At 36.1% G+C, this 24,684-nt stretch overlaps 2 protein-coding genes across 2 annotated transcripts; one reads left to right on the top strand and one right to left on the bottom strand.

Moving 5' to 3' along the window:
• Window positions 1-1,731: 1,731 nt before the first annotated feature.
• Window positions 1,732-4,988, bottom strand: LOC126619538 (chromatin-remodeling ATPase INO80-like). Its single transcript, XM_050287933.1, has 2 exons — window positions 4,856-4,988; window positions 1,732-4,199 (listed from the first exon to the last, which is right to left on the bottom strand). The coding sequence occupies exons 1-2, from the start codon at window positions 4,905-4,907 to the stop codon at window positions 1,903-1,905; spliced, it is 2,349 nt and encodes a 782-aa protein (XP_050143890.1). The 5' UTR covers window positions 4,908-4,988; the 3' UTR covers window positions 1,732-1,902.
• A 13,405-nt stretch (window positions 4,989-18,393) lies between these two features.
• LOC126619542 (transcription factor MYB61-like) lies at window positions 18,394-20,628 on the top strand. Its single transcript, XM_050287947.1, has 3 exons — window positions 18,394-18,878; window positions 19,051-19,180; window positions 19,312-20,628. The coding sequence occupies exons 1-3, from the start codon at window positions 18,746-18,748 to the stop codon at window positions 20,291-20,293; spliced, it is 1,245 nt and encodes a 414-aa protein (XP_050143904.1). The 5' UTR covers window positions 18,394-18,745; the 3' UTR covers window positions 20,294-20,628.
• Window positions 20,629-24,684: the final 4,056 nt, after the last annotated feature.

Here is a 24,684-nt window from a genome sequence, read left to right as displayed (position 1 = left end):
CGGTAGTGGGAGCTGCCAGTTTCACATGTTTTAACTCTGTCAGAGCACTTTGAAAAAGTGGTCTGTGGTATCTGGCTCTCGAGATTCGGAAAACGATGCCTCTTCGATTTTTGAGAAAGCAATCATGTTGGGGGTCTGACTCTCGAGATTCGGAGAGCAGTGTCTCTTCGATTTTTGAGGAAGTAATCATGTTGGGAGTCTGGCTCTCGAGATTCGAAGGGCGGTGCCTCTTCGATTTTGGAGCAAGCAATCTTGTTGGGAGTGTTGTCTCGAATGTGAGTAAAGGTTGGGCATGTTTGCTAGTCTACCTTGCCACGAAGCACAAAGGTTGACACACAGGGACTTTCCAATTATCCAGCAATGGTACTGTTCCTTTACCCTCTCTTCAATTTTGAGAAAGTAGTCATGTTGGGAGTCTGGCTCTCGAGATTCGGAGGACGGTGCCTCTTCGATTTTGGAGCAAGCAATCTTGTTGGGAGTGTTTTCTCGAATGTGAGTAAAGGTTGGGCATGTTTGCTAGTCTACCTTGCCACGAAGCACAGAGGTTGACACACAGGGACTTTCCAATTATCCAGCAGTGGTACTGTTCCTTTACCCTTGTGGGTAATAATATGGTAGCTAGACCTTCAAAATTTATGTGTCTAAACTTTGTTAGTGCTGTTTCTTTGCTATTCTTTTACCTTTCTTGGTCAGAGCGATGTAGTGGGAGCTGCAAGCTTCACGTGCTCAACTTTGGCAAAGTTATATGTGGTACCCATGAGCTATTGTTGCGTGTGGGAAGTGGGTGATTGAACAGTAAGATTCATGTGCTTTCTACTTCACCAGAAGTCTTCGACAGAATGCCCATAATTTCTGCAAAGCTGAGTGTGCGTGTGACAGGTGCTGACAAGGCTAGAAAAGTAGGTGCCTCTTCGATTTCTGAGATTGGCCCTCGTGGTCTCTGAGCAGCCCAGCTTTTGAGAAAGCGAGCGCCTCTTCGATTGATTCGGAGAACGATGCCTCATCGATTTTTGAGAAAGCAATCATGCTGGGGGTCTGGCTCTCGAAGATTCGGGGAGCAGCATCTCTTCGATTTTTGAGAAAGTAATCATGTTGGGAGTCTGGCTCTCGAGATTCGGAGGGCGGTGCCTCTTCGATTTTGGAGCAAGCAATCTTGTTGGGAGTGTTTTCTCGAATGTGAGTAAAGGTTGGGCATGTTTGCTAGTCTACCTTGCCACGAAGCTTTTCTTCGATTTTTAAGAAAGTAGTCATGTTGGGAGTCTGGCTCTCGAGATTCGGAGGACGGTGCCTCTTCGATTTTGGAGCAAGCAATCTTATTGGGAGTGTTTTCTCGAATGTGAGTAAAGGTTGGGCATGTTTGCTAGTCTACCTTGCCACGAAGCACAGAGGTTGACACACAGGGACTTTCCAATTATCCAGCAGTGGTACTGTTCCTTTACCCTTGTGGGTAATAATATGGTAGCTAGACCTTCAAAATTTATGGGTTTAAACTTTGTTAGTGCTGTTTATTTGCTATTCTTTTACCCTTCTTGGTCAGAGTGATGAAGTGGGAGCTGCAAGCTTCACGTGCTCAACTTTGGCAGAGAACTTTGGCAAAGTTTTCTGTGGTACCCATGAGCTATTGTTGCGTGTGGCAAGTGGGTGATTGAACAGTAAGATTCATGTGTTTTCTACTTCCCCAGAAGTCTTCGATAGAATGCCCATAATTTCCGCAAAGCTGAGTGTGCCGAAAACTCAAACAGTAATTACAATTAAATCAACAGCATCAAAAGGGGAAGAAAACTAACAAATATACACACGACATTACACTACTGATTATGGCAGAGCCTTTATATCTTCTATACGCACACATCCTTTTACCATCAAAACACAAGCCAAGATGCAAATTAATATTCCATCTCGTTATTTAACTTTGATAGCCTCCTTAGTTCCGGTAGCAGGAGTTTGCGAGCTTGGAGATTTCCCCCCGATGATAGCCTTCTTTGCCTTCACCAGTGACTGTTTTACCTTTGACAGAAGGTTATTCGACTGTTTCTGAGAGGACTTAGCTGGAACTTCCTTTGGCTGGTCCTTGGGGGGTTTTGCCTGATCGCTATCCTTGGTGGGAGGAGGCTCTACATTCGGATCAGGTTTCGCAACTTTGTCTGTAATTTTCTCCAATTGATCAGCATCCGTTTTAACAGTTTCCTTTCCTTTAACTTCTAATTCATATTGCTCAGAATCGTTAAGTGGTTCATCAACTTCAACAGCTCTAGTGACTTCGTCCGGCTTCTCCTCCTTGGTTTCAACTTCAGCTGGAGTCCCATTTTCTATCTTTTCTGCTGCTTCGCTTTCCACCACAGGTTCAGCATCTTTCGCTGCTCCCTCAAATGATTTTTCTATAAATTCAGTGGGAGAAATAATAGAGTTCTTGACATCCTCTTCAAGTACAGTTTTGTTTTTGTCGTCTTCAAATTTCACATTCTTTGTTTCATTCTCTTCTGCAGGGTTTTCTGTTTCCACCACTACCTCTTCTGCTACCTTCTCAACCACATCAATTGGTTGAGTTGAATCCTCAGTTACCACATTTATCTTTTTGTTCTCTTCAATTCCGCCATTCTTTGCCACCACCTCTTCTCCTACACTTGCCACCTTCACTGCCGCCTCTTCTGCTAGCTTCCCAACTACATCAGACCTGCCTAATTCTTTCCTTTCACCCTCTTCAATTAGCGGAGCCGGATCCTCAGCTATTGCATTCCTGTCTTCATTATCTTCAGTTTCGACATCCTTTGCCACATTATCTTCTCCAACCTTTTCCAACTTCACCTCAGCCTGCTCCGCTAGCTTCTCGATCACATCACCTCCATTTGATTCTTTCCTTTGTTCCTCTATGATTGGTTGATTTGAATCCTCAGTTACCAAATCTCTCTTTCCATCCTCTACAATCTCCACCTCGTTTTCTTCAACCTTTTCCAGTTCCACATCTGCCTCGTTCACTAGCTTCTCAACCACATCACCACCGCTTGATTCCTTATTCTCATCTTCTTTAATTATTTGAGTTGAACCCTCAGGAATCACATTCCTCTTCTCGTTTTCTTCGATTTCCACATTCTCTTCCTCGACCTTTTCAGTCTCCACAGCTGGCTCTTCTGCTAGCTTCTCAACCACATTGACAGCACTTAATTCTTTCTTTTCGTCTTCAGTTGCGAACTTTTCTGCGATGTCAGGTAGAGAAGCATCCCCTTCATCTTGTACTTCAATTTGAGCTTCCCGACTAAGTGAAGCCGCTCCAAGATTTTCAGTTAGTCTAGGCTTGTTATCTTCATCATTTTTCGCTTCTTCCAAGACTGTTGAATCTTCAACCTTATCAACTGAAAATCCGTCATCTTTCACTTTTTCAACCTCAACACTTTCCTCAGGCCCAACTTCATCCTGTTTCTTTTCTTGTTCCACAAGTTTGGGCTTTTCTGGTTCTTCCTCCACAGCTAGACTAGGTGCGTCCATTGTTTCAGTTTTCCCTTCCTCCAAGACTCTGGTAGGCTCAGTCTTTTCAGCTATAGAGCCTTCATCATTTTCCATCTCATCCTGCACTCTCTCTTCAGGCTCTACGTGCTCAGATTCTTCTAGTTTGTCCTTCACATCTAAGTCTTTGACTGTTGCTATGGATCCTTCGTCCGAAGTGACTTCCAAAGGCTTCTCTTGATTCTCAATGGTTACAATTGATGATAGAGGAGCATCAACTATCTTCGGTTCCTCCACTTGCCCTACTTCAAAGCTATCTATGGATGGTTCTTTCGGTGCTTCTCTCACTACAGACGCAACCACACTTTGAATATCTAATGTTTGTGAATCAGGAATGGATTCATTTTCTATCTTTTTTTCTTCTGCGAGTGGAACATCTGGCACAGGAGCATCAACTATTTCAATGCTATCTATCGCCACTTCTTTGGGTACTTCTCTTCCTACAGACTTATTTGCGCTCTTAGTCTCTGCCAGGCTCTCAACAGCATCAACCACTTGCTTTGGGATATCGAGTGTTTGTGAAGCAGGAATGGCTTCATTTTCCACTTTTATTTCTTCCACAAGCGGAAAATCTTGCGCAGGAGCAGCAGCAGCCTTCTCAGCCTCAACTGCTGCAGCTGGAGGCTCAGATGATGTTGCAACCGTTAAGGAAACACCATCTTGTTCAGAAGCCTTTTCGCCTTCTATTTTCTTCTCAACTTGATGCAATGGTTAAGAATGATCGGAAGGAAAATAAATGAATCCATTCAGAAAGAGAACTTCACATAGAAATAAACTTTGCTTCCAATCTCTTTTAGAATCTGTAATTTTACATAGATCTCTTGATATCCAATTCAAATCATAAAATCCCAGATATGTATACAAATTCAAACCAACTAATACACACACACACACACACACACACACACATATGTATGTATATCACTTGTTGAACATCTTAAACATACACCACCCATCAGTTTATTCATTGTGGGGATAAATTTTCAAAACCCTAAATATGAAAGTTACATAGAGTACATCCGATACCCCACATATTCTTAATATCTTATCTGATCAGTTTCCATTAATTAAACAGAAAAAAAAAGAAGGTAATGATATGATGGACACAAGTAAAAAACAGATTCCTCCAAATTTACAAAACCCTAAGAACAAGGTTTACTCCTATGAATTAACCAGAAAAACAAGGTATACTTCTATGTTGCTCCAAGTTGGTACTGATGATAAAAAAAATACATATGATAAAAAAATACAATCATGAACGAAATCATTCATATATACCCAGTTTAAATTCCCAAAAAAGTTCATATACTTAATCAATAAAACACTTAATTATCACAGTAAAAACTGAAGAAACAAACCTCATCAGTGGTAGGAATTTGAAGTGATGCAACAGTTTCAGCAGCCATGAGAGTGATCAACAGAAAAGGTTAACGCTTCTGCTTGGTAGTAAGTGAAGATCAAGTGATTAAAGCAGAAGCAAAAGAAAAAGGAGAAGAAGGCAATGCATGAATCCCAAAAGCAAAGCAAAGGGAAAAAAAATAAAAATCCTTTTGGGAAAGCCACATCACATGGTTTGCCATAGCAGCAATGATTACATTAGAAAACTTATTTTTGTTTATCCACTTAAATATGTAGATGCTAATTATTAGATTATTACTTAACTATTGATTAATATACTTACTTATTTTTTATTGGTGTGTCACCAATAAGAAATGAGCATGTTTATCAATGCTTAAATAATAATTTAATCATCAACTTCTATGTCGTTTAGTTTACAAAATTTTATTTAAAAATTTAATCTCCCAGCTTTACTCATATATAAATGAAGTGACAACTACAATTATTTTTTTCTTTTTTGATACAATTGAAGAAGGGGAATCGAATTTGAAACTTCAAAATGCAAGATAAATACATTTAACTTACATACAAATTCCTTGCGTGTGATAACTGAAGTTGGGGTCATTGGGTGTGAAAAAGCACCAAAAGCTTCTGACATTTAACGAAATGAAAATTATTGAGTCAATGTCGTTGGGGTCATGGCGGCCATGCACAGCACCAATTAATAAATCCCAAGAAGCTGGAATCCACGGGTGTACTTGTTTATAGATATGGAGAACCAGTTGATGATATTTATATTTTCTGTGATTTTATTTTTTATTTTATGTTCAAACGTTTTCTTAACCTTGGGAAAAGGACTTAGACGGGGATTCGGTTACGTACAAGCTTCATACGAAATATAACCGTTGCAAAAATCATTAGATTCTTATATGATGATAAACTTTTTAGGTACAAATCGTTCCATCACCAACATTGTTAATGTCGTCTCTAACTTAACTACTTATTATTAAATTTGGGGTTTTATCATAAAACCCTAGGTGAGATTAGGGGTGAAAACTCATTTATATTAAAGATATATTTTTTTTATCATATGCCTGCTTTGGGATCATATTCTCTAACATGTTCTCTCACGAGTGGCTCCACACGGGGTCACTAAGGAAACCACCTCACATCTAGAATTGGTCAAGTCACTATACTAGAGCTAAAGCCAATATGGTCAGTAATTTTCAATCACTGGAGAAAACACCAATCTTTTCAAAGGCCCAGTCATCTCGGTCGGTCTTTGGCCACTGGAGTCAACGCCAATCTTTTCGAAGACCCAGTTCAGTTAATACCCTTAAGATGGAGCTACGCAACTTTTCAAAAGCTTTCCTTACAAATAGTAGTACTCCCTGCCTCCAGGTAAGTAATCCCACGGCCGAGGTTTTCAGGTTAAGCTCTAGCTGGATGATCACTGGTCCCAACTTAAGGAAGCAAATTCGAGCCTAGTAACTTGGGCCCATAAAGTGTCGAGAGAATAGCTTGCTCTGTTACCAAGATAAACTTTTCAGGCCCAACATAGGTTACCACCAACATCACCGATATTATTCCAACTTAACCACCAATCGCTACGTGCAAAGTTTTATTAGAAAAAGCCTCAATGATACTAGGAGTAAAATATCTCATATACTAATTATATATTATTTTGTCATATGACTGATGTGGGATCATATTCTCTAATATATGCAGGATCTAATCGTTGCTTTTTTGAACCGCTCAATAGTACACGGTAAAAGGAAAAAATGTAAAAGAGAGGGATTAAAAAATCATAGGATTTTGAATGGAAATGATTGCAAAGTCGTGAAATTTGTAATCCTTGGTCACATATGAATGGTCCGAAGATTAGGCTGTCTTGGTTGAGAATCGAAGTGTCAGGTTTCCGGGTTTAAACACCAGGTCAGGGTCTAGAGTTGCGAAAATCGAATTGCTAAATAAGGTACTTTAATTCTATGATGCAAGCTAAGTCCCATGTAACCCCAAATGACACCTCAGAATACCTCATCTCGAACACAACTTTTTTTTTTTTTTTTTTTTAACAAACAATAGCATTAGTGGATTAAATTGTTAAATATTAGGAAGAGAAGGATCGGTGAAAATCAGACCTGCAACAAATTGAATAAACATTGTTACTTTTCACCTATGTGGTAAAACACATATGCCCGAACACTGTTTAAAAAGGTAGGAAAACTTGATATAAGTCCAATTTTTTTAGCCAATAGTATGAATAGTCCAATTTATTAAAATAAGTCCAATTCCTTAAATTTAATTATTTAATTATCAATAATTATCTATTCAATGATAAGATTTATTATAAAAATCAAATTTCTTCCTAATTATCTCTTTGATTATTTCTTTTTATTTTTATTTTTTGTTATTTCTTGTTCTTCCTCGTGCTTTAAACGCCATTTATAGATTTTATTTTTATTTTTTATAATCAACCTATATGACAGGTTAATTATTTTTATGTATCTATATGACAGATTCTTTTTATAATCAACGTGTCACAAATTAATGTGTCTTACTTGTATGTATATTATGTTTTTTCCTACCTTTTAGTTAGGTTTCATATCTCGCTTACATGTATAACATATATTCATATATTTGTTACTTGAGTTAAGGTAGAATGTTTTGTAGATAATTTATGTTAGTATATTAGTTTTTTTTTTTTTTGTAAGATATTAATTAGATTTTCTTGGAGTTGAAAAATGCATAATATTAGAAGATTTTAATTGATTTTTAATATTTAAAAAATATATAAAATGAGTATAAAAGAAATAAAAACATATAATTAGATAACTGGACTCACTCCTAAAAACCATCTATGTTTTTGGACCTAGATCTAAAAGCCCCAAAAATGTATTATTACTATGTGGATGAATGTGATGGAAATTAAAAGAACATGTTACCTTACTTGTTGGTAAAGTTTTATTAACCCTAAAGAAAAGGAAAAGTGAAGATGTGATGTGACTGACATTTTCAGCCCACCAATTGACCAAAAGCAAAAAGAAAAAGCCCAAAAGCTACTTGTGGGCGTCGTGTCATGTGGCAGAGCTTCAGTTCATATAGATGTCTCTTCTTCCTATTTTCAAAGAACTTTGTGCCTCGTTGAATAAAAGCCCATGGTCTTCAGAGTTGAGTTTGAGCCTTCTTGTTTTCATCTTGGCTTTTAGGTTTGAGAGGCTCTGTATCCAGTATTACCAAGTACCCACAAAGCCTAACCAGCCCAGAAACCAAAAATGCAGAGAGGTTTTGTTTGTTACGTCGGATTGTCTTGGAGAGGATTGGCTTCGGAGATTAAGTTAGATTGACCTGGCTTAAACTAAATTGGATAAGAATAGTGAAACTTTTAGTGCATTGATAAACTCAAATGGGCACAACATCAACATGGAGAAAAGAGGACAACCAGATGACTCTTCTTCAATTCAAGAGAAATAACTATCAATTTTTATGGCAAATTGACCAAGTTCATGAGCAACTCTATTGGCCTCACGGCCTTGCGAGCTGCACGAAAACTTGCTAAAGTATTCCCCAAGAAAAGAACCCTAAACAAAGTAAAAAAGAAAAGAAAAGAAAAGAAAACTCCCACAATTCCATATCGATCTAGTAGAGAGAGAGAGAGAGGAGACTTGTTCTGGATGAAGCTCACTCGATGATAGATAGCTTTGATGAAGAACAGTAGCTCGCTCTCACCAGTTCACTTCACTCAAGGGGTGTGGTGATAGTGTAGTAAGGTTTCTTAGCAATCCCTTGCTTTCACGTGGGACTAATTTTTCACGACTTAACGAGGTCCAGAGTCCACACGAGTCCGAGCTACTCTCATTTAACTTAGTCCAGAGTCATACGGCCCATACCAAACGTGTGATATTAGTACTGGCTAGTCTAATCTTAGCTAATTAAAACAAACGAGGCCTAAGAGCATATATACCCAATTTATATTACCATTAGCTGAGATCTTGTCTATAATGCACCTGTTAAAAAATTGTTGTGAGTTACTGAAATACTGTCACATGATAATGTTGCAAAGTCCAAACAGTCAGTTATTTATAGTATCACCAATTAGTATTCTCAATATCTCTAAACTTAATTAGAATACATTTGAAATTGTCATCTTGCAGCCTATTTGACGGAATGTGTATGTTGGATAACTAGATTCACTCTTTAGGCTGTGAAACTTGGAAGATTTGGGTGTAACGATCACATTATCATATGATGTTTGTAATCTACGTGCGATGATTTGAGTAAACCATAATTGATATTTTACGGACTACGCATAATATAATATGAGTAAATTAGTAACACTACGTGACAGTGTGATTGTATTAAAAAGTTTTTCATTAATCTACATAGCAATGGGTGTCTACCTAAACGAAGCTTCCAGCAAAATTGAATTTACAAAAATGCTGGTGCTCTTCAAGAATCTCGAGTTTAAACCACCCAGAAAAGTATGATGTGATGTACAAACCCTAATCAAGTGTCAAGTTCTAAGTAATCTCTGCTAATGAAAACGCCATGGGTAAATCGTACGTGTAAAGAGTGGTTAAAGGGGGAAAAAAATATTATCGAGCACAAAAAGAAGGAAAAAAATATTCAAGTGAATGTCAATCGCAATCACTCACGCGTATGTCAATTGCAATCACTCATGCGTATGTTAATAATTATCAACTATTGATATTAATATATGTATATGCCATTTCATTGTAAAATTCACATACAATAAGGGATAGAAGTTCAAATAACTGTTTGCAATTGAGATTATAGGAAGGGATGGATTTAAAATTAGGCCCTAATTATACTGTGATGGATTAGAGATTGAAGTGTCTGCCATGGTCCTCCTTGTTCTTTTTTTCTTTTTTGTTATGAATTTGATTCGACACCTCTAATCAAAATCTGTTAAGGAAAGCCCCAATGGGAGTCTGACATCAGTTCTTTGAAGCACACTGATTGAGAAGACAATTTCTGATATCATTCCCATTAGAATCTCAAACAGTTCAATTAGGGGCAGAGGCTTTCCCCCAAAATTAAAAGTAATCAAGTAAATGAGGCAAGAAAGTTGACTATCATTTCATTTCCCACTATAAAGCAAAAGCAAGTATGTAATTATTCAAAGATGGGGTACAAGGGGAGCATTTCAACCAGACAAAGCTTTTGATAATTGATGGGATTAATAACTTAATTGGCTACCTTCAGACCCTTCTTATAATTAGTGTTTATCTTCTTATTAAAGTCAATTCACATAGTAATTTTCAACTGATAGTTGGTTTAGCAGTACGCAGTCTCTACTTGACTACAGAAGGTCTCAGGTTTAACATATATAAATGCAAAAACGATGTATTTGAAGTGAATTTGATACTAAGTTGTGACACATTATTAATTATTACGGACAAGTTAATTGTAAATTGTAGAAGTATCCTTTGTACAAAAAAAAAAAAAAAAAGGTTGCCACTGTAATTTGCACCTTCCCTTCTCTTTCAAGGTGGTTTTATGTCGCTGAAGATGCTAAAACCCTATTAAAATAACTATCATATATATGGGGATCACTGTGGAATTAATAGTGGCATTTTTACATAATAATGATTGTTAATAACATCTTAAGCTTCCATATATGGTAATTAAGCGAACGTCACGATTCATGATGCTGATGCTCTCGTGCTTTTCCTATCATCATCACTCTCCCTCGGACAAGATAATTAAGTTTTAGTTGTGATTTAACTTAATTCTTATGAGAAGCCATGTGCTTATGTTTCCAATTGGCGCTAATGGGCCAATTGAGTTGATCACATTAAGGTCATCTCAAATGTAACCTTTTCTAGGCTCCATTAGATCCATCTCCCCAGCAACACAATGTGGTGTGTTTCCCACAAATTTTTTTTTTCCCCTTACATTTCATACCAGTATTTTGCTCAATGTTCTAAAAGATGCTAGGTGCTAGTAAGATGGGTAAGGGTCTAGTGCCAGGCGTCTAGGCAGGGGCCTAGCACTTGGGCATCTAGGCAAGGGCCTAGGCGGTTTTTTTTTTAATTTTTTAATTTTAATTAAGTTTATTGTACAACATATAAATAAATGTCTACTTATACTTAAAAAAATACATAATTGTATTGGGATACATAAATTGCAAAACAAAATGACATATATAGATTATAAAGTATTAGGACATATTGAAAATATGGGAAACAAACATATATTGAGTGTTCATCCAAATATTAAACAAGTCTCTTACAATTTATTGAAAAAATATGTAAAATGAAAGTTTAATCTATTTTCTATCTAAGTAAGAATCACAACCTAGGCCTGTACTTAGGTGGGCTAGACGGACCCCTAGGCTGGTCTAGGCACCCTTAATATTCAAATAGGTAGAGATTAATCGGGGCAGTAGCCAGTCGCTTAGCGCCTAGGCAAGGATCTAAGCGAGAATTTGTAAAACAATGATTTTGCTGCAGCACTTTCTAGCCATAACATTTGGGTAGTTTGTGGAAAGGGTATCTATCTTATTCATAATCTTAGTGCACAAACATGCATAATCACATAAAACCCAACCAAAATCCAAAAAATCCGGAATATTATTGTTTGGCTGCTATGATAGTTTGCAAACTTTAATTTTAATTAGATTATGGGCAACTTAAGAGCAGCTCTACTCTTGGAAAGATAATGCAGGCAGAAGATTGAGTGAGGTAGAGCTAACTATGTGAAGGGGAAATGATATATAAGATGACTGCAAAGCAAGTCTGCATGCCTGCACGCTCACATTGTGAAAGACTTGGCTAGCTGTCACAATGTTCATGTAGTGCTCACCTGATGAGTGATATACATAATGTGTTGAGAGTATCAATCCTACATCGGTGAAAGAAGGAACTTTGTATGTGTTTAAAAGTAATTTGAACTATTTCCTATATTGGCAATTGATTTTATGGTGGAACCCAAACGTTCTTCATGGTATCAGAGTAGTTTGCCCCTTGTGTGAAGCCTAACGACCAAATGTACTCTACATCACCAGATTTGTGTTCTATGTGTAGGCTTGAAAATTTGCCACACTGATGGGGGGGGGGGTGTGCCGAGATTATCAATCCTACATTGGAGAAATGATGGCGTGTTCAGAGTATCAATGCCACATCGGAGAAATGAGGGACCTTACATATGCTTATAAGTAATTGGACTACTTCTCATATTGCCAATTGATTTTATGGTGGAAACCCAACTTTTTTCAGTGTGGTGCATGCTATCATGAGGGCATACCTCAGTTGTTTGTAAATCTTTCCCTCATTGAAAATATTCTAATGTATATATAACACGCGATATTTTTTTCATATTAATCTCTTTCTCATCACGTGACATATGCTAATAATAAGGGATGTACTTCAGTTACACCCCAAATTAAGTTTTCCCATGTTGACTTAATTTGAGTGGGTTGGAATTATTTTCTGCAATTTAGTTAGCAAAAAAAGTGTTATTTCTTTGATTTTGCTGTCAATTAGTTGTCTGTTTTTTGAATTAGCTTATGAAAAGATGGCTTTAAGGATAATGCAAAAGAGGCATCTTTCAAGGGGCATATGAATTGTGCCTCCCTCCATTTCAATGATTTATTTATTTATTATTTATTAGGGTTTTTATCACAAATGGTCTATGAAATTGACTCTCACCATCAAGATGGTCACTGAAATTAAAAATCAATCAATGTAATCCCTGAAAATAGGTGTCCCAAATCAATATGGTTCCTCCATCATAATTCTGTTAAAAATTTCGTTAAGTGCTAATGTGACAAATAAATGGGTCCCACAAGATTTACGGGTTTTTATCATAAATGGTCCCTGGAATTGACCCACACCATCAAGATGGTCTCTAAAATTGACCCACACCATCAATGGTCTTTGAAAATGACCCACACCATCAATATAGTTCTTGAAAATAGGTGTCGCAAATCAATATGATCATTCCACCACTATTCTGTAAAAAAAATTTGTTATGTGCTAATGTGGGTTTAATAATTAATAAAAAAAATTGTCTAAATACCTTTTTCACAATGAAATTATTTTTTCTTATAGTAGGGCCTACTTCGAAGAGAGATCCCTTCCATAAATTCTCGAAGGCACAAGGCTTAACCAAGGCCTAAGAAGGGGTGTGGAAATATTTTTCAACCAACAATAGATGCACCTTGGCTATAACCTCATTATCTCAAGGGAGACCTCGCCTTTCTTTGCATCACCTGACCACCAAAATTGTAACAGGATGACCACATTGATTTGTGGCACCTATTTTCAGGGACTACATTAATTGATTTTCAATTTCAGGGATCATCTTGATGGTGATGGTCAATTTTAGGGACGATTTGTGATAAAAACTCTAATTATTATGATCTTCTAATTATCTTCCCTCCTCTCCCTTCATGAATTTCATTTACATTGTGCCCTTTCTAGTACTTAGAAGTTATAATTTTACACTTACCTAAATGATGAGTTTTATTAAAGTAGTATTACTAGTTATCAAAACCCTCCACTTGATGCATCACACTTTGCCTAAGATACAGAAAACTAAAATCTGATAAGACTGCCATGTTTCCACAGAATATATGTAAACCTGAGTGGAAGATTTCTGTAAAGGGAACTCACATATTTATCTTTTGTACATGAAGGAATGAATGGAAGAAGATAACCAAGTTCTGCAGTACATGTATGATTTGTCATGTGATTGATCATGAGTAGTTTAGCTAGATTACAAGACTTGATCCAGCGGAGTGAAACCGCCTCCTCTTACACCGTCTGTCACAAGTCGGACTCTTGCGCTTGCCCATGCTTATCTCCGACGTGGTTGTAACCCTAAGATTAAACCCATTAATTCTTATCTGATGCAAGACATACTGTGTGACACTATGCTGATGTATAATAAACTGTTAATTGATCTTTTTACTTGGTCGACATTTTTGACTGGAATGCTAATGACTTCAAATCAACGTAGAAACCATGACACAGTTAAAGAGGTAGTTTAATTATATAGAAGTAGAAACATTCAAAAAGAAGAAAAAGGAAAAAGAAAAATGCACGGCCTCGATTTTAAGGGAAAGCCCCCAGCACAATGATGGTGTTGTGATGACTGTTTGAATAAAAAAATTCACTGTCTCCCTTATAAATAAATATTTACGCAATTTTATATAACTAAGACTATACTACAAAAGACACAAGTCATTCAAATGAGTAGAAAAAGACTTATCTGATACGGGGTTCATATCATCGTGATATTTTATACTACTAATATAAGGTTATTTATAAGACTCTTTTCATGACCTTGTATAAGTGATCGAGGACACTATGATCACAGTAAATTCTTCCAATACAAGTTTCTCTCCCATATTAGGTCTTTGAGAGAGAGATTTCGGATGTTACCAATTAGATACATTTATATATATGTCGATATTTTTCATTCCAAAATTAATTATATGAACATAGATATGATTGTATACAACTGACACTGGAGCAAATGTTTATTTATTTATTTTTTTTGGAAACTGACACTGGAGCAAATGTTATCCTCCTCCCCTTCAAACGGTTATAATCTCTCCATTATGGCAACGTGCATCGTGGACCATTAAGTTAATAATAAAGGCAATATATGGGCCTAAATATTTTGCTAATTGGTGATTAACAAAGCCCCACAAACCTTTTTTTATGCAATTTCAGTTCGATGTGTTCTTCCTTGAAGCTGATAAACTTGGGGGACCAATATTTCTCCCTTCATATTGTAAGTTCTCGAGTATATATTCATTCACTCAATTCAACCTTTTTCCGTGGCCAAAGTCCAGCTCAGCAATTCGTAATATACAAATACACATTAATTTCAAGAAGTGATTTTGGATTAGATCTGTCCCAAGCTTTGTCTGGCCATGATTACTTAAGTGTTTAAGAGCCACAACCTTATGTTCCTCTTGTCCTTGTGACGATTGTACAGTAATGTAAACATTATCTTCACTGATATCAACATTAATAAGATTAGCCTGTTTTTCTTGAGGCTTTAGACTAAATGCATGCACCAAGAAACTGCAGGTAATATTGCAGTTACCAATTTACCATGCCTAAGGCTTCTCATTTGGCAAAATGATTTTATGATCAAAACTATCTACCTTCGAGGTCATCCTTCAAAGATATTTCATGCAAAAATCCAACCACCACGTAAAACGTTTAATCATCTAACTGTTGTGAAATACAGAGAATAACTCTTTGACCGATTATCACACTAGTATTAATTCAACTTGATTAATTAAGGATTGAATATAATCGAATAAACTAATAAATTTTCATTTAATTAATTTAGTTGATTTTTTTTCAGAATTATTATATAAAAAAAAACAATTTTGATGTTCATGAAACATTAGACAATAATATAAGAGAGAAGATAAAAGAGAGGATAATTAGTATTCCCCCAAAAAAAACTGAAGTTACATGTGTTGGACTGTGAAATTTTTTAAACCTTCCAATCATTTGATGGCAGAAGACAGAGATTCATTCCCTAGAATGGAGGGTCAAAAAGATAAAAAAACGACCAAAAATATTATATTATATAAGCAAAGAAGTAAACCTAGTTAAAAAACCAGTTTCAATATGCAGAAACATAGATTAAACAAAAGCGAAAATATAAAAATGACAGCAAAGCCGACAGATTATCATTAAACATATATGATTTTATCAACCTAAAAAGAACAAGAGAGAATAAACATGCAACAATAGTTGACTTCATAAAAACAGCTCATATGGTTCATATGATGAGGCATCGAGATTACGAGCATCTTCTCGTAGGGTGTTAATATCCAATTTCCCAGCAGGATGTTCTGAATTCAGACATTGCTAAAGTCAAGGAAAGCTTCATAATACAAGAACAAGTTGACAGGCTATCACAGACAAAACAATTATTATTAATAATAAAATGTGATTAAGGAGATTTATTTATTTGGGAAACTATAAACATTTACCAGTTTTGGATGTTTGTTGCATATACTCTGCAATACAGAATAATAGAATATTGTAATTTATATTCATTCTTATATTCATTAATTTCGCTTTTTCTTTTCTTTTCTGATTTTTACATTATTTAGCTTATCAAATTACTATTGTAATTTATAAGTAAGAACATTAAGTTATTCATACCATATTAAGGTCTTTGCTCATAACATTTGCCACGGTATATTTTGAGAAGTTTGGGTAAGTGGCCTCGGTAAAACCTTGCTCGGAAAAAATCTAGTAGGAAAAAAATTGAAAAAAGAAGAAAAAGTACCACCCGAATATTACATATAACAACAAGAATATCAAAAATTAAATCCGATCATTCCTCAAGCAAGTAATCCACTACACCAATATCCAATAAAAATTGAGCAAAGCGATGATCAACAAAGTTAGCTTGACAACAAATATATGTGTATCACAACCACCAGTGACCTCTTTCAACAATTCTTTTGCGTCCTCAATCACTAATTACCCTATTGGAGTGGTGTGTCAAGACTTGGACGAAGAATAACTGAAACGATCCGGAGGGAATTGCTCTCAAAAACAATTTTCGAAAACCCCTGTTCTCACCACAACAATACCTTCTCTAACCTCCAAAGCCTTTAATTATAGAGCTGATGTAACCCCTTCAAAACCCTTAGCCATGGCAGCCATAGTGCCTCAACTGTATAAATTTTGCTTCAATATTCAATAATGTAACTTTATCATGATATCGATATTGTCCAATTAGTAGACGCTTCTGCCAACACAAGTTTATGGCCTTTTTCTTAATTATGTTGTTTTTTTCCATATAGATAAACAAATACAGAAAGGTGAAAACACATCGTCTTAATTGAACTCAGCTTGCAATTAATTTTAATAATTCATTCCATTTGTCCTCATTAAGCTTTCAAAATACATAATCAACTAAAAAAAGGACAGCTATGCTAATTGTCATTATTGTCAAATTTATATTAAAGAAATTTTCCTTTAATTAGTGATTACTTCTTTCATTTGTCATACCTTTAATTAGCATTTCACACAGTAATACAACTTGCTGCTTACAGCAAGAAGATAAAATGAAATGGGAACAAAATTAAGGCAGCCCTTAGCCATGAAAAGTGTGCTCTACCATCTGCATTTGAGTTCGAATCTCCCTTCACGTAATTTAGATAAATTTAATGTAGTATATCGTTTATATTGGAAACAAGGAGGCAAGACAGAGGAGTTGGCAGAATTTGGGTTATTTTTCTTTGAAATTTCTCTGCTATCTTGGGAATATTTCATTCTTTTACATCAATTATGAAACTTTTCAAAGTAATCATGATTTGGGCAAAATTACCCAAAACGCAAATAGAAAAGAAAGCAGGTCAACATAATACCAGAAGTATCTGACAGAAAAGTTGGTCAACAAAGGAGTGTATCAATGGAGTATTCAGTATTTAATCATCTATATAATTAGAAAACATTTAATCGACATAATTTTTTGATAAATAACGATTAAGAAGTTCGCTCTCCTAACGTTTTTTTCTTCTTTTCAAATTGTCAATTTAAGTCATACATTTTTTTTTTTTTAGAATTTACTTCATTAACAATTCAAATACGTAATATGTCTAACAATAAACACGAGAATAATTCTAAATAATGAGTGCGCAAAGATTCATTTATCAACATTTTTTTTTTGGTAACAAAAAGCTTAGGGGGAGATTGACTACTCTTATCACCAGCGCCAAGACATACCCACAACCTCAAGAATGAAGGACTTACATGTGACACCTAATTACTAACTGTCACTGATATAGATTTACGTAGAAATTTTATAAATTGTGCATCCTACTGGCAAAAGAGATCAAACTTGGATTAAAAGTTAACTATAAGCACGTTCTTACTAACTGAACCAACCTTCGTTCGCATTTATCAACAATTTATTACAGAAACCTATATGAGCAAACATTACTAGTCCTAGAGATTTCTTTTGATCAGAAAATTTCCCTTTTCCAATACACGTGGCTGCTTTAGTGTTGAGAATCTTAGGATAAGAGTTTGATAAGATAGGGTATTACTTAAAACTCAAAGCAAACAACGGAGTTGTCATTTTCAATTTTTACAAATGTGTTTATGGATTGATATTCATCTACATCAGTACATCAGTACATCACCTTAATCCTTAACTAGCATGCGCTTCTCTTTTAATTGAAAACGATATTATATCTAAGTGGGTAACTCAAATTTGAATGCGAAATAGAATATGCTTCTTTAATCAACTTATTTACGCTCAAATTTACAAGTAACATGCGCTTCTGAAATTGAATTTTCAAGAACTGGTTATATGTCTCATAAGAAATGCCCAACAAGTAGTGCTGCCAAAGACTTATAAACTCTCAACATTGATGAGACATATCAAAGTCAAATAATTGGAGCTCCATCTCCCTGAGCTAGTAGTACTCCTCCTATGATCTTATCCGTCTACTAGGGTTCATCCAAATGCAAATGGACCGTCGGATAGCGTCGGACCCCCCCGTATAAAGGGTCAAGAGGATGACTTCGACCCCGCAGTGGAATGTAGAGGAACCTGCCTCAGGAAAATGAAATTTAATTCAAAACTATAATCTCCAATCGCCCTCAAGAATGTGACTTTAATTTCTATTTGAGCCTTCTCCTATTAATTTGATTCCCTACCGGGCTGCCATTTCATTTTCTTAACCCCCTTATCTCTCTCTCTCTCTCTCTCTCTCTCTCTCTCTCTCTCTCTCTCTCTCCCCTCAAAATTCACCACTTTCTCACTTCCTAGAAAGAATACATATCAGAGGCTTCCTCTCTTGCTGTTGTTGACAATTCACATCAAAACTCAGCCACTTTTTTGTAAAGTTTTGTGCCAGCATTGCAGGTGTAGTGTTGGACTCCACATGGGGAGGCACTCTTGTTGCTACAAGCAGAAGCTAAGGAAAGGCCTCTGGTCTCCTGAAGAGGATGAGAAGCTTCTCAATTACATCACCAAGCATGGCCATGGCTGCTGGAGCTCAGTCCCTAAACTAGCAGGTACACTCTAATTCTCCATTCAATTTGTTCATCACTTTCCAAAGGGGGGAAAAACCACAGGACTAAAGTTGTGTCGGTTGTGATGGCCCGTCCCAGAGAGTAATTTAGAATATCGTCCCGTTCAGAAAGAGTTGTCTTTGTTCAGGTGATATATAGTGTGATGTATTGGCAGGTCTGCAGAGGTGTGGGAAGAGCTGCAGGTTAAGGTGGATAAATTACCTGAGGCCCGATTTGAAGAGAGGGCCATTCTCACAGCAAGAAGAGAATTTGATAATAGAACTCCATGCAGTTCTTGGCAACAGGTAATATATATATTTTATAGTTTTAATAACTTGGGTTTTCTTTTTTCTTTTTCTTAAAATTTAAGATTTTTGTTCTTATTTATCTTCTGGGCAATTATAAAAATCAAATCTTTTTGCTGCTGCAATCTCAGATGGTCTCAGATTGCAGCCCAGTTACCAGGAAGAACAGACAATGAGATTAAAAATCTATGGAATTCCTGCATTAAGAAGAAGCTGAGGCTAAGAGGCATTGACCCCAACACTCACAAACCACTCTCAGAAGTGCTTGATCAAAATATTGGCAAAGAAATTAACAACAACAATAATATTAAGCTCTCCCCAACTTACAAAAGCAATGAGAAGGCCTCTGTGGGATCCAATGAGCTGAGCCTGGTTGAGGCAGTGAGTTCAAGGCACCCTACTTCAGCGTCCAAAAACCGGTTCAACCCGGTCGAAGTTTCTTCCACCTCCAAACTCATAAGCAGCAATGGCGGCAGCAGCAAAAGTTTGACACATGAAGGCTCCCCCAGTAGTTGCAGGCCTTGTGATTTTGTGGGATACTTTTCTTTTCCTCATCACAATAACCAAAGCAATTATGGTTCGTCGTCGGATATGGGGCTCCAGGCAGTAAATCAAAACAGCACTTTCAGCTTCCTCAATCAAAATCCAGAGTTCCTGCAGCCGTCCATGTCATCAAGCTCCGCCATATTCACCGCCCCTCCTCCTCCTCCCACACGTGTGAAGCCTTCCATCAGCCTCCCATCCGATAACTCCTCCACCTGGGACTCCAATGCCAACAACAGCAACAGCAGCGGCGGCGGCTACTTCGACAGCTCTGCAGCCTTTTCTTGGTGGCCGCCGGAGGCGGTAAAATCGGACGACCCAGAAGAGATCAAATGGTCTGAATATCTCCACAATACCTCATTTCTGATGGGAACCCACCAAGCCTCTCAGCCTGCTACTTACTCAGAAATCAAACCAGAATCTCAGTCACACATTTTATCAAACAGCTTGAGTGCAACATCTTGGCACCACCAGAACCACCACCAGCAGCAGCAGCAAGCTTTACAAGCTTCAGAGATGTACACAAAGGATCTTCAGAGACTTGCTGTATCTTTTGGTCAAACCCTTTAGAACCAAAAAACCAAAAAACAAAACAAATCAAACCAGGTGCAGGACAACCCACTCTAAGCTAACTTTTAGTTTGTGAGAGAGAAGGGTTTGGAAATTGGAAGAGTTCCTCTGGGTTTTGCAATTTACAGGTGTGTGCTATAGAATTTTCTTTTGATTTTTTATTTTGATTTTGATTTTTTGTAAAGTGTCCAATACCAAATTTATTTTTTCAGCCTTTTTAAAATTTATTATTGTTACTAATATATTTGTGATCTCTCCAATATCTGAGCTTTATGTTCATCAAAAACTCCTACCTTTGTCCATGAAATTAATAGGGTTAAGAGTTACAGAAATAAGTGCTTTTGTTACATATTTCTCCTCCATCTTATGTATCTTATTGTTGTTCTTGATTCAATTATTGTAGATTTAATTGCAAAAAATTAAAATACATTATTGATTCGCCCGTGTGCACGAATTTTGTAGCCGCTTCGTGCGGCCGAGTTTGCCTTCTTCCCTCTCTAGTGTATACTATTCTTAAAATTTCTCGAGTGTGCAGAATGAGAGGGGATAAATAATTCTCAATATTAAAAATAACATAAAAGTAAAGCGTTTCTATAAATTTTCAGAAAAATGTTCTAGTGACGAGGAATCTCATGTGTTCTTGTCACACCAGGATGTCAAATAGTCAAGAACTATACACACACGTACACACACACACATATATATATATATATATATATATATATATATATATATATATATATCTGTGGGTATCCATAGAATTAAGTTTCCATAAATACAAGTGTGAAGCTGGATGATTACTTTCTTTCGCCTTCACCTCTTTAATCTGCAAGACATCCAAAAATATATCTGGTTTCCCGGGATTCATTTTTATTTTTTTCAAATGACATACATCACTTTCTGTCTTGATCCTTTTCAGATTTGAAAAAATACAGAACATTATATTTTCTAAAGTTCAAAAATTCAAGAGGCCATTTTTTCTCAAATGAGTGTTTGTCACTGTCTCCTAGAGATGGAGATGTTTTCACCTTTAAGTTTTTAACAGTGTCTATGCCGCTTCCTCTCCTTTCCAAACTCGCTTTAACAAAACTTAGATAAGAATGTCTGACAATTCATCTGTTAACACTTCTCACAAAGGTTTATAATTTTTGTATTTGGTTCAGTGCGTTTTTATGTGGGTCATATCCAACGTGAACGCTAACCTAATCAAACATCCTTTTAAAATAAAAAATAAAAAAATAAATCGAAAGACTCAATGGTTAAAGGCATGAACTGAAATTACGGTTTTCCTTTTACGTTGATCCTACTCGTTGTGAAAGCTGCTCTAATCAAAAGCTTTAACAAAGTTTCTCTCCTCTTCTAAGACTCGATGGCTGAAAACATGAATTTACGGCCTTTCTTTTACTACGTCAATCTCATATACAAAAACAACAAAAGAGTCGAAATAATTAGACAAATTAAAATGGAAAATAGATGAGGGAGGCAGGATTCCAACACTATATTGATGAGAATCCAGCTGCTAGCTAGAATTGGTCAGAAAACATATGAAAAATGACTTGTAAGACAATAAAAGCCATAAATATTGTCTGATTGTTTTCTTGGTGGCAAATAGGCAAAAGACTACGTAGTCTCTGTGGCTATAACGTTATCCTAAGAAGCATAGACTTCCAATTCAGTACACAGAAATATCGATACACAAGAGCTAGCACACCGTGTGCTGTGTCCCTAGAGTGGGCCTGAACCTTTTACTACTTTGATATGTGAGGAACAGAGAATTGGGTCCCTGCAAGATGCTGAAACATCAAAGAAAAAAAGGAAGTGGGAGAGAAAGATTTTATATGGCACTTGTATACTGATACGTGTCTTTTTTTTCGTTAATGAAACAATGATTTATGAACAAAAAAATTTGTACATGTGTGTATTTTATTTCATTGACATAAGACATCACTGTAACGATGAACTCGTGTGGTGTAAGTCATTGTCGAGATTGAGAGAGAGAGAGAGTTTAGCAGTGGAACGTGTAGAAGAAGGTAGGATTGACTTTGCAGAATTATCAAGGGGGAAATTTATAGTAGTGGTACTGTGGGGGAGGGTTTTCAACTTTTCATGAATCATTACCAAGCATCTTTACCTTATGTAGCAAGACAAAGGGTAAATATTGCTATAGGGAATGAAAAGCACATAGAGTAACATTATATATGCATTAATATAGCCTATTTACATGGCTAAAACTAACATGAAATCGGGTATATTTAATCTATGATATGTCTTTCTCCTCCTGTGATTTATTTGGTAAAGAGAAAGACACATACATAAGGGCATACACACAAAAATGTCGCACGCTAAAAGAAAAAATATCAATCATCAATGATATATTGTTATGATTCTTTATCTCACATCACGTAACATTTAATTGTATACAATCGATGACATAAAAAAATCTCTCATTTAGAAAACAAAATAATTGATTCTGCCAGTCTGCCCTATGCAAACTCATAAAACGAAAAATCATAATAGCAGTACTGAGGAGGAGAAGAGTTGAGTGGGATCTGTATATACATAATGAGAAAAAAAATGTTGGATCATCAACCATATACCACATGTACGCGGTTATACTTCTCGTCGCATAACACATATTAGCGACTCAAAAATCTCTTGTATAGAAGGTAAAATAATTGACTTTGCACTATAAAGACTCGACTCATAAAAAGAAAATTCATAACAGTACCACTGTGGAGGATGGTCCTCATGACTCATGAGGTGAATTGCTCATCAACAAGCATCTTTCCCTTATTTAGCAAGACAAAGGGTAATATATCATATATGTACATCCATTCATATCACACACACACTATCATTGGTGCATTGGCTAATGACTATTCTACCATTTCTGTTGTTACAATTTACAGTGCCTGTCTGCCTAATAATCTGATAAATAAAAAGAAAATTTTAGTTTCGAAAATTTCCATATACTATTTCATACCATTTGAGGAAAAAGAAACGATGAAAATAATAGAGGCATCGGTAAAATCAAGGAAAAGCTATTCAAGTGCAAAAAGCCACGTCTTTCCTCCTCTGAAATACACGACAGACTCCATTTTGTTTGTCCATGCATTCTCACAGACATCGTTGTATGGTTTCCCTCGTAGAATATGCCCAAGTTTTCTTTTTATCTTTTGCAGATTGATATATAAATAGAGCGATCACAAGCTAACAAGTTTCTTTACTTTGCGAGGGTGGGGGGAGCATTTATCATACATATGCAAAGATGTTGTTTTCACACTTCGAACTTGTGACCTTTTAATTACAGAGAAACAACTTTTTCATTGCGCCAAGATTTGCCCTCTTGCAGATTAATATATAAATATCAATTTATATTTACATAAATATATATAAACATATGTGTTTATATTATATATGGAGATGCATGTGAACCAAATTATTGGTCTACTGTTGGGGACCTACGATTTAAAGGCTGTTGGTAAAGAACAAAAAGCATTGCAATATTAGCCAGGCTGAGAGAGGAGAAGATGGAATTACAGTAATGCAGTTGCCAATTTTGATTTCTTTGGTATTTTATAATGTTATGCTTAGAGAAACTCAAATGTTTTAATTTAATAAATTGGAATCTTTACTTCTTTTTGTTGTTCTAATATATTATATTAGTACTTCTTTTGGTCGAATATGCTAATACTTCTATAAACAACTGAGATGAACGGAATGTGATTAAAATGATTAACCTAATGATGATCGTATAAGTAAAATATTATTGTCAGAAGATTTTGTTCTTGTGCAAATGTACAGGATATATCAAGATGATCAAGAACTTAGACACAAGGCAGGAATTAAAAAGTGATAATGTTTCTTGTATTAGAATCGATGTTCATAGAATGTTCTTTTTCACCTAAACACTTTGAGGTTCGGAAGGAGATTTAAAAAGTGATACGAGTATTAATTAGTTGTTCTTTGTTGGCAGAGATTCCATCGACGAATCTGCTGCACAGAAAAACCAGCATAGTCTCTCATGTGTGACAATATATAAGTGCATGGCCGTCATGCACAATTAAGATTACCGACCACGTCATTTATAGAGCATTACTTATAAAAATATTTAGGCTTCTTTTAATTTGTTCATACCAACCTCATACAGTACCATCAAAATGTGAGAAACTATCCTAATTAGGTAGCACTACCTAATATCTTTTCATAGTTGTTTCTCAATATCTCTCTCGTTAAAAGACTTATCAAGTGAGGAGAAAGAGAAAAAGATATAAACTGTGACATGTATGTTTCTCTCACAAATATGGTACCTGAAATCTCCATAGCAAGTGCAACATATATTACCTCACATGATTGCTATAGACATCCCCCGCGCGCACACACACACACTA

Source organism: Malus sylvestris, chromosome 4 (assembly GCF_916048215.2).
Source record: "Malus sylvestris chromosome 4, drMalSylv7.2, whole genome shotgun sequence".
Classification (NCBI taxonomy): Eukaryota; Viridiplantae; Streptophyta; class Magnoliopsida; order Rosales; family Rosaceae; genus Malus; species Malus sylvestris.
The sequence above is the reverse complement of the archived record's forward strand: the minus strand, read 5'-3'. Positions and strand labels throughout refer to the sequence as shown.

Bases quoted from the DNA above. Each gene is read 5' to 3' on its own strand.
- LOC126619542 (XM_050287947.1), top strand. From the start codon at position 18,746: ATGGGGAGGCACTCTTGTTGCTACAAGCAGAAGCTAAGGAAAGGCCTC. The intron at 18,879-19,050 runs GTACACTCTAAT...ATGTATTGGCAG, and splicing joins CTCAGTCCCTAAACTAGCAG to GTCTGCAGAGGTGTGGGAAG. The intron at 19,181-19,311 runs GTAATATATATA...CTGCAATCTCAG, and splicing joins CATGCAGTTCTTGGCAACAG to ATGGTCTCAGATTGCAGCCC.
- LOC126619538 (XM_050287933.1), bottom strand. From the start codon at position 4,907: ATGGCTGCTGAAACTGTTGCATCACTTCAAATTCCTACCACTGATGAG. The intron at 4,200-4,855 runs GTTTCTTCAGTT...CATTGCATCAAG, and splicing joins TCCTACCACTGATGAGGTTT to TTGAGAAGAAAATAGAAGGC.